This window comes from Chrysochloris asiatica, unplaced genomic scaffold, assembly GCF_000296735.1.
Source record: "Chrysochloris asiatica unplaced genomic scaffold, ChrAsi1.0 scaffold00083, whole genome shotgun sequence".
Classification (NCBI taxonomy): domain Eukaryota; kingdom Metazoa; phylum Chordata; class Mammalia; order Afrosoricida; family Chrysochloridae; genus Chrysochloris; species Chrysochloris asiatica.
In genome coordinates, this window is record NW_006408601.1 from 1677651 (window position 1) to 1687264 (window position 9614).

At 47.9% G+C, this 9614-nt stretch overlaps 1 protein-coding gene across 1 annotated transcript; it reads left to right on the forward strand.

Annotated features, from left to right (window-relative positions):
- Window positions 1–7854: 7854 nt before the first annotated feature.
- Window positions 7855–9384, forward strand: RASSF10 (Ras association (RalGDS/AF-6) domain family (N-terminal) member 10). The gene has a single exon (XM_006865768.1). It carries the CDS (start codon window positions 7855–7857, stop codon window positions 9382–9384), a length of 1530 nt encoding a protein of 509 aa, XP_006865830.1.
- The last annotated feature ends 230 nt before the right edge of the window (window positions 9385–9614 follow it).

Consider the following 9614-nt stretch of genomic DNA (forward strand, 5'->3'; position numbering starts at 1 on the left):
ATATACCAGATAGACAGCCAATACCTGCTACAGTAACTCTGAGTGGAGAGATAAAAGAAGTGAAAAGGGAAGCCCATCTCCTGATTACATCTACTAGGAGGCAATCAGAAAGCTTAATAATACATCAGCATACATTCATCTAATTATTGAAAATGTCCAAAAAGCAAAAGAAGATAGCTGTTCATATCCACAAACAAGATAAAATAGCTGAAACAAATGAGCTGGAAGTAGACCTGGACTGCCCATTGGAAGGAGGGCAGGCTTTTCAACTGCCTGAGAAGGAATTCAGGAGAATGATACTGAGGGGCATCCATCCAAATGCTCCACAGAAGGGTTGAGAAAAATAAGGAAGAAATCAGGAGAGCACTACAGGAACAATAAAATAAGATAGAAATAGCATTGGAAACAATGCAAAACCTGCAAAAAGAGGTCCAAACAGTTAATAATAAAATATCAGAAATGGACAATACACTGAAAGGGCAAAGGAGTAGAATTGAAGAGATGGAAACCAGAGTCAGCAAGCTTGAAGACAAATCTCTCAATACTGCTAAGATAGAAGAGCAAGCAGAAATTTTTTTTTTAAATCTGAAGAAAGTCTAAGATTCATGTGGGACAACATGAAGAGGAATAACCTGAGGGTAACCAGAGTTCCAGAATAGGAAGGATCTCTGACAACCACAGAGGAGATAATTGAAGAGCTGCTAGATGAAAGTCTCCCTAACATTATGAAAAATGAGAAGATAAGCATTCAAGAAGCTGAACGAGTCCCAAGAAGGATAGATCCCAAAAGAAAATCACCAAGACATATCATAATCAAGCTCTCCAAGTTCAAAGACAAGGAGAGAATCCTAAAAGCATCCATGAAAAAGAGAAGTGTTACTTACAGAAGCAAACAAATGAGATTAAGTTCTTATCTCTCAGCAGAAACCATGCAGGCAAGAAGGCAATGGGGAGACATAATAAAACCCTGAATGAAAAAAACTGCCAACCAAGAATCCTTTATCCAGCAAAGCTGTCAATCAAATACAACAGTGTCATAAAAACATTCCAGGATAAACAGAAGCTAAGGGACTTCATCAAAGCCAACCCAGTGCTCCAAAACTTCCTAAAGGGAATTCTTTGGACTAAGAACCAACAAGAACAGACAACAACCAGAGATTGACATACGTGATAACACCGCCCAGAACTCACTCGACAGATGGAAAAGTCCAGAACAGCACAAACTACAAGAATGAATTCAAAGGATCTAGGAGGTCAGTCTATGACCAAAACAATTACAATATGAAAGAAGGGAAAAATGTAGGAACAGAGATCCAGGTGATGAGGAGGTCAGGTAGATTGCAGAATAAAATAAGACTGTTTTAAATGGAGGGAAAAGTTTAATAGACTATAGGGTAATCTCAGAAAAAATTAATACTTCACAACATATCAAGAAAACGAAAATCCAAGAACATGGAAACATTAAAATTATGAAGAAACTGACAAGAAAGAAGAGCACAACAAACAGCAAAGGAAGGCATGCAGAACAAAGAAATCAGCAGCGCCACAAAAAATCAAGCAATGACAGCAATTAATTCATACCTATCGATAATTACACTGAATGTCTAGGATTAAATGCACCTGTTAAGAGACAAGAGCGTGGCAGAATAGATAAGAAAACAAGATCCTTCAACGTGCTGTCTGCAAGAGACACATCTTACACACAAAGACAAAAACAGATGAAAAGTTAAAGCATGGGGAAAAAAAGCTAATTGCAATAAAAAATGACAGGAGGGACAATTCTAATCTCTGATAAAATAAACTTCATGACAAAAACCAGCAGTAGAGATAAAGGACAAATGGATGAAACTTTGCTAAGAAAGCAGTGGATGAAACTTTGCTAAAATCAAGTGGCTTCTTTACTATTCATAGAGATTTAAGCTATTAAGGGTTCGATTGTACTCTTAAGTTTGCATCTGTGTAGCTCTTATAATCACAAAATCAAGTGTAAGGGATCCATAGTTTACCTCAGGTTTAACTCAGAGCATGGTGCAAGCAAACAAGGCTGTACTTCAGGGGTGAGACAAAGGGAAGCTTCTCTGAGAGCAGGGGCGGGGGCCTGTTGAACTTCCCAGATGTAACCTATTTTTGCTTATCTAGCTCACAGCCTTCTTTTACAACCGGGGCATAGTAACAATGGAAAACATGTCTCCATTTCTTCCTCAGTGGAGCAAATAAAACCAACTCCTTGTGAATATGGTCTCATTGTTGGAATGTTACTTGCATGAAATATTCCAATTCATTAAGTTTAATTTCTTCCGAATAGTATTTCTTACACAGAGAGGTCTCAAATTCTTCGTGGTACCAGCTACTCAAACAATCATGCTTTCAAAACAAGATATGTGGTCTTCAAACTCCTCCCCACTCAACTGACTTTACTAAAGAAAGAAAGCCAGCATTTTGCTCACATAAACTAGCAGTAACTTAAGCACAGGCCTCATATTGTGTCTCGGGTGCAAGGGGCACAGTGGCTGACACACAATAATTTGGCACTGGGCATTTGGAAAGAAAGAGTTTGTATATCTTGACAATGAAGAAAGGCCACACTTTAGGCCAGGGCTATTCTAGCCTGAAAAAGTCAGACATATTTTAGATGTGGCTGTGAAGACAGTGTCTCGTTCACACACACACTAATAGTATTACCTTTCATTAATTGGCTAACAACAGATAAAGAAAATTAATCAGACAAAACCCCTTTTGACATCTTCTTCAATAGTGATGTCATACACCATTGAAAAGGCAATGCTTTTTGCTCCAGAGTCTTCTCTCGGACTGCAAAGTGCTGTGCATTCCCAGGATGATTTGTAAATCAGGAAAGAGGTTGTTTTAGCTGGAACAAAGACTAAAAAGGCTAAATACCTTGCAGAAGTCTATAGGATGGCTGAAGTCACTGCTACCTTAGACCCTCTCACCTAAACATTTCTATGTTATCATCACCTTGTAACCCAGGTCTCAAAGACAGAAGATTCCAAAGAAGATAAGAGATGGGCAGCTTCTACCCCATTCTGCTCTGTCTCTTCCTTTCTCTCTCTTCCCAAGGGAATCTCTTTCGCATCTGCCATGTACTGCCACCATCCTCTTGGGCATGTAAGTGGTTATTATTACCATCTATGGGACCAAGATGACCCAAAGACTACCATCCTCTAAGGACATTCCTGTGTTCACAAGCTTTCTATGAAAGCTGAGGTCAAATTTCCGAGTGTTTAAGAATCCCCAAGGAAGACTGTTTTAAATGCAGGGCCCTGGGGTCCAGCCCCAGAGATTCTGATTCATTTAGGTCTAGGGTGAGTGAAAGGGGTTTGATCAGCCATTAACTGAAATGTTGGTGGTTCAAACCCACCCAGCGGCTCTGTGGAAGTAAACAGTCTGGTGAACTGCCTTTGTAAAGGCCAAGAAAACCACATGGGGCAGTTCTGCTCTGGGATAATCATGAGTCGGGGATTCCCATTGAGTTTGGGTTCATCATAAATTGGGGACTGACTTCACAGTAGCTCACAACAAAAGGGTGAGGCCCAGGAATCTGCATTTTGACAAGCATTCCAAGTGATTCTTGGTAGGTGACTTGTTGACCTGACTTTAAGAAGCCACGTCTTTTAAGGATGACAGCCTGAGATCTCTGCCCCAGCAGGGAGCTCAGTTAGGTCAGGAATGGGTGACTATTGTGACAATTCCCAGAGTTCCCCTGATGTGCTGGAGAGTAAGCAAATGTTTCTGTCAACACAACTTGCTGGATTATTCTCTGAGGTTAATCATTTAGAGGAACTGATGCAGGTAGGAAGGCTCAGTCACACTTCTGCATGGCTCAGTCTAATTAAGGGCGGAAGTTCCTGTTTTGGGTGTTCCACGGTGGCTGTGAACCATGACTGACAGATGGGACAGGTAGAAATTCCAGACCAAAATACCAGCTCCCACAGAGCTTTGTGAGCTGGGAAACAAGCCAACCCCTTCCCCTTGGCGCCTCTCTCTGCCTCAGTTTTCTCACGGACAAGGGAGCTATGTCCTACCTCTCACAGGTATTAGGAAGATAAATGACTGAAAAGCCACAAGGGTGAAAAGCAACCACCCTTGGGATTGAATGTGAGGATGTAAGCTAAGGGCTCTGCCACAACTGTAAGAACTGTCCTGTCTTCTAAGAAGCTCATCCTGAAGGGGATGGAAAGATGCAATGTGAACTAGGTACCAAACTAGACTCCTCAGTCAGTAACACCTGACCTTTGCAACCCTTTGGGATAAAGTCATGAGCTATATGCATTATTTAAGGTTATAGAGAAATGAGAAACTGCCAGGTGAAGGAAAGGAATCCGGGAGAATCAGGATTCAGTGATTCCAACAGAAGCCTTTTTCACTGTAAAATTATACATTAGAATTGCATAAGTAACAAATACAACGAATACTTCTTGTAAAATCTTTACCAAAAAACACCCCCAGCTAATTGTCATCAAATTGCTTCCAACTTATGGCCGCCCTGTGTGTTACAGAATAGCACTTGCTCCCTAGAGGTTTCTTGACTATAATCATTATAGACACAGACTAGCTGGCTTTTCTTCTGTGGTGCTGTTGGGCAAATGAAAACCAAACCCACTGCCATTGAGACAATTCTGACTTAGGGCGACCTGATAGGACAGAGAAGAATTGTCCCAGATGGTTTCCAACGTGTAATCTTTATGGAAGTGGATTGCCGCATCTCTCTTCTGTGGAGCAGCTGGTGGGTTCAAATCACTGACGTCCAGGTTGACAGCTGAATGCTTTTACTACAGTGGTATCAGGGTTCCTTTTCTGCTACTGGTTGGTTGGTTATGTACCGTGGAGTCGCTTCGGACTCATATTGACCCTGTATAGGGTTTCTGAGGCTGTAAATCTTTAGGGGAGCAGAAAGCCTCATCTTTCTCCCACGGAAAAGCTGGTAGTTTCAAATTGCTGACCTTGCAGTTTGATTTGTAACCACTACGCTACTAAGGGGCCATAAATCATTACAGATGAAGCCAAGTTCCTCTTTATTCCCATCTACAAATGTCTGTATACCTACACATCAGTTTTCAGTTTGGGGGATATCCTTCATGACCATGGCAGGATTAAGATTCTTACTTAGTAAGTCTGACTCCCGAATTTACACTCTCTGACTTCTCATTGCCTCTGAAGTAATTCCAAATGCCTAAATAAAGGCCTGTTCTGATTCTGATCCTGCTCATCGACACAGCTTCATGGTTATTCACTCATCTCACTTAAACTCTTTTTAGTCGCAGTAACTAAGGAGCTCTAGTAGCACAGTGGTTACAAGTTGGGCTGCTAACCTCAAAGTCAGCAGTTCGAAACTACCAGCCATTCTGCAGGAGAAAGATGAAGTTTTCTGCTCCCTTGAAGATTTACAGCCTTGGAACCCCTATACAGGGTCATGGAGAGTCGGAACAGACTCCATGGCACACCCCCAACTGCCAGGTCTCTGCATTCCTCTACTTTACATATAATAGTTCTCTTGTACTCCTTCCCCACCATCTTGTTTGAACTGCAAGGTTGGTGGTTCAAGCACACCAGCCGTTCCTTGGAAACCCTATACAGGGTTGCTATGAGTTGAAACCAACTCAAAAGTACACAACAACAACAAATGGCCTTTCTGGAGTCCTTGGTGGCACAGATACATACATGCTCAGCTACTAACAGAAGGGGTGTGGTTTGAATTCACCCAAAGGGGCCTCAGAAGGAAGTCCTAGGGATCTACAGCCAACACATCACAGCCACTGAGAACTCTGCAGAGCACAGCTCTATTCTGACAGACATGGAGTTGCCAAGAGTTGGACTTGATGGCCACCGGTGGTCTTTCAGGCTTTGCCTACTGTACTACCTGCTAGGGGAAACCTTCCTTGGCTCTTCCACACTGAGCTGGATGCCCCTCTAGCCTTCCCCTAGCACCATCAGGTCCCCCTTATCAGAACACAGAGCACTCTGTGTTGGAAGTCTTCACTCAGCTGTGCTGTCTCTAGACTGTAAGCTCCTTGCAGGCCAGAATTTTTGTTCATCATCAAACTCTTAGCACAGTCCCTGGAGCACAGTAGGTACTCAATAAATATTAATGGAGTGAATGAATACTAAGAGCTTTATCTGGGAGGTAGTGGGGAGTCATCCAAAGCTTTAAAGCAAGTGGATGGAGTGACCCTGTTAAACTTGTGCCCCCAAGGACACACCTTGCACACAGGGACCTTTCAGCAGTGAAGACAGCAATGGAGAATTGTGGGAAAAATTCTTTTGAAGTTATGGAATTCTTTTTTTTTTTTTTCTAAACTTTTTATTGTGAATTGAGTGAAAGTTTACGGAGCAGAGCATTAGTTTTACATTCAACAAATCATATACTTTGTTTCATTACAATGATTATAATCCCCTCCATGTACCATCTGTTAACAGTATTTCTCTCTATTCATTTTAGTTCTTTTTTTAAACACTCAGGCATATATAATAATTTAAACCACCAAAGGGCACGTTCTGCAAGGCTGCCTTCTGGCTGCCAGCTCTCAGTCACTCTCTTTCCGTGAATCTAGTCCTCAGCTGCTTCCTTTCTCCATGTCCCCATCTCTGCCTCCATCTCTAGTGTCGCTGCTTCTCTGGCTAGGTTCCTGCATTCTACTTGCACTCTTCTCCTTTGATGGTCCTAGGGTCCTCTGTTTCTGGACTGTAAGATCAACTACTCCCCCGTTTTTATTACAAAACTTCTACCTTTACAATTGTGACAGTTGCAATTAGTCAGGTCAAGGAATTATTGTGTTGTAAAACTTGACTTTTATCTCTCTGGACTACATGTGAACCCTAGAAAATGCCAGAAACCACCATGATAATGGCCCCGGTTTCAACTTATGGAGGTGGAATGCGTAAACGAGCTTGTGATTTGTGTATGAGCCACAAACTTCCATTAGAACAAGGAATCTTCCCACCGAGTTCGAGGAAAGCTGAGGTTCTGTTGGGGACCCACTGATGATCCTCTTTGACGAATGAATGTGCCCTCCAGCCAAGACCATTCCATAGCCATACTTGCAACGGGAGCACACTGCCCCCATCTAGTCCACCTGCTTAAATATGCACATATTGCTCTTCATCCATGAAGATTGGGCTTTTCACATTCGTGGTAGCACATAAAGCTTCTAGCTGGAGAAAGTCGGGCCAGGAAATTGGAGCATCTTCATAAATTGGTCCTGTGTGCCTCAGTGTCCCTGTCTGTGAAAGGGGTACTTCCCAAAAGTACCAGAAATCTTGTTTAGGGTCACCTGTAAAAGTACAAAAGTCAAAATGAGACGGGAGATGAAAAGGCACTGGGCTGAGGGAGTCACAGATCTGATCATCATCAAGGCATGGACTCCGGGCCCTGCTGCAGAGAGCGCGGGCGTTCAGCTGAGCGGCTAGTCAGTGGAAGGCACCGCGACGCAAGAGGGTCGCAACGCTGACAGCCTGACGGGACAGACGGGGCGGACTGTGCGCGGCGGGACTTCAAGGGGCGGATCTGAGCGCCGCGTCTCCAGAGCCGCCGGTCCCGGCTCCGAGAGCTGGGGGCGGGAGGAGGAGGAGCCACGTGGGGAGGAGCAAAACTCGGAGGCCCCGGGTGCCGCGGGCCGAGCCAGAGTGGCTGGAGTCCGGGTCTGAGCACGCTGTCCCTGGAGCACCTGCAGTCCAGGCTGCATAGGCGTCTGCCTTCGGTGCACAGCCGGGGAGAATCGTTAGTGCTTCGGGAGCCTGGGGCCCCGACTCCTTTGCTTTTCCGGAGCTGCAAGGCTGCCCCTGCCTCCTGGAGTTGTCGGGCTGGACCAGACCCTCCACCTGCGTCCCGGTTGCGCCATGGATCCCTCGGAGAAAAAGATCTCGGTGTGGATCTGCCAGGAGGAGAAGCTGGTGTCCGGCCTCTCCCGCCGCACAACTTGCTCGGACGTGGTGCGGGTGCTGCTGGAAGACGGCTGCCGGCGGCGACGGAGGCAGAGGAGGGGCTGGCGGCGGGGGGCGGCTGGAGACTCTCCAGGCCTGGGGGAGCTGCTGGAACCCCCGGACGACGACGACGACGACGACGAGGACGACGAGGAGGCAGTGCCACAGGGGATGCTGTGCGGACCCCCTCAGTGCTATTGCATCGTGGAGAAGTGGCGTGGCTTTGAGCGCATTTTGCCCAACAAGACGCGCATCTTGCGCCTCTGGGCCGCTTGGGGCGACGAACAAGAGAATGTGCGCTTCGTGTTGGTGCGCAGCGAGGCGTCACTGCCCAACGCGGGCCCCCGTAGCGCCGAGGCGCGCGTCGTGCTCAGCCGGGAGCGCCCCTGCTCGACCCGAGGGGCCCCTGCCCGGCCCAACCTGGCCATGACCCAGGAGAAGCAGCGGCGGGTGGTGCGTAAAGCCTTCCGCAAGCTGGCCAAACTCAATCGGCGGCGCCAGCAGCAGCCGCCGTCTCCCTGTTCGTCCACCTCGTCTTCCACTGCCTCGTCCTGCTCGTCGTCGCCGCGGGCTCACGAGAGCGCGTCGGTGGAGCGCATGGAGACGCTGGTGCATCTGGTGCTCTCTCAGGACCACACCATCCGTCAGCAGGTGCAGCGGCTCCGGGAGCTGGACCTCGAGATCGATCGCTACGAGGCCAAAGTGCACCTGGATCGCATGCGGCGGCACGGGGTCAACTACGTGCAGGACACTTACTTGGTGGGTGCGGGCATCGAACTCGACGAGGCCAGTCCGGTAGAGGAGGCGGCGGCGGTGGCGAAGGAGACGGAGGCCTCGGCGCCCCTGGACGGCGAGGCGCAGGCGGCGGCGGCGCTGGAGGAGCTGACCCGGCGCTGTGACGACCTGCTGCAGTTGCAGGAGCAGCGGGCCCAGCAGGAGGACTTGCTGGAGCGCCTCTCAGCCGAGATTCAGGAGGAGTTGAACCAGCGGTGGATGCGGCGGCGCCAGGAGGAGCTGGCGGTGCGGGAGGGACCCCCGGAGCCTGACTGCGGCTCCGACGGCGAGTTGCTGCTGGAGCAGGAGCGGGTCAGGACACAGCTGAGCACTAGCCTCTACATCGGGCTCCGGCTCAATACGGACCTGGAGGCCATCAAGTCGGACTTGGATTACAGCCAGCAACAGTGGGCCAACAAGGAGCGCGAACTGCAGGGCCTTCTTCAGACTTTGCACACTTTGGAGTTGACCGTGGCGCCCAATGGGTCTCCAGGCTCCAGCGGACCTTCCCGGGACCCTCAGCCTCAGATCTGTACCGAGGTGTGGGTAGACCAGGCCCGCGGACTAGCCAAGAGCTGTCCAGGGAACGACGAGGAGGACTCGGATACCGGACTGAGCTCTATGCATAGTCAAGACTCGGATTCGGTGCCTGTGTGTGAATCCCTTGTGTAAGAGTAGTAGGGCAGGAGACGAGGGGACGGACGCTTCTCCCTTTTTGGCGAAAAGCACCGACCCGACTGCCTCAGGGTGGGCCTGAAAAGCTTGCGGGTAGCAGCGCCCCTTGGGGCTGGAGGAGCGCTCCAGACGGCTGCGCCTCAGCGGCTCTCCTCAGGCTCCGGGGTGAGGGACGTAGAAGAAGGGTGTCCAATCCAAACGCCCCTGAGAATCCCCTGTGTTGGTAA

Excerpts from the sequence above, each read along its gene's own strand:
- RASSF10 (XM_006865768.1), top strand. The coding sequence starts at position 7,855 with ATGGATCCCTCGGAGAAAAAGATCTCGGTGTGGATCTGCCAGGAGGAG.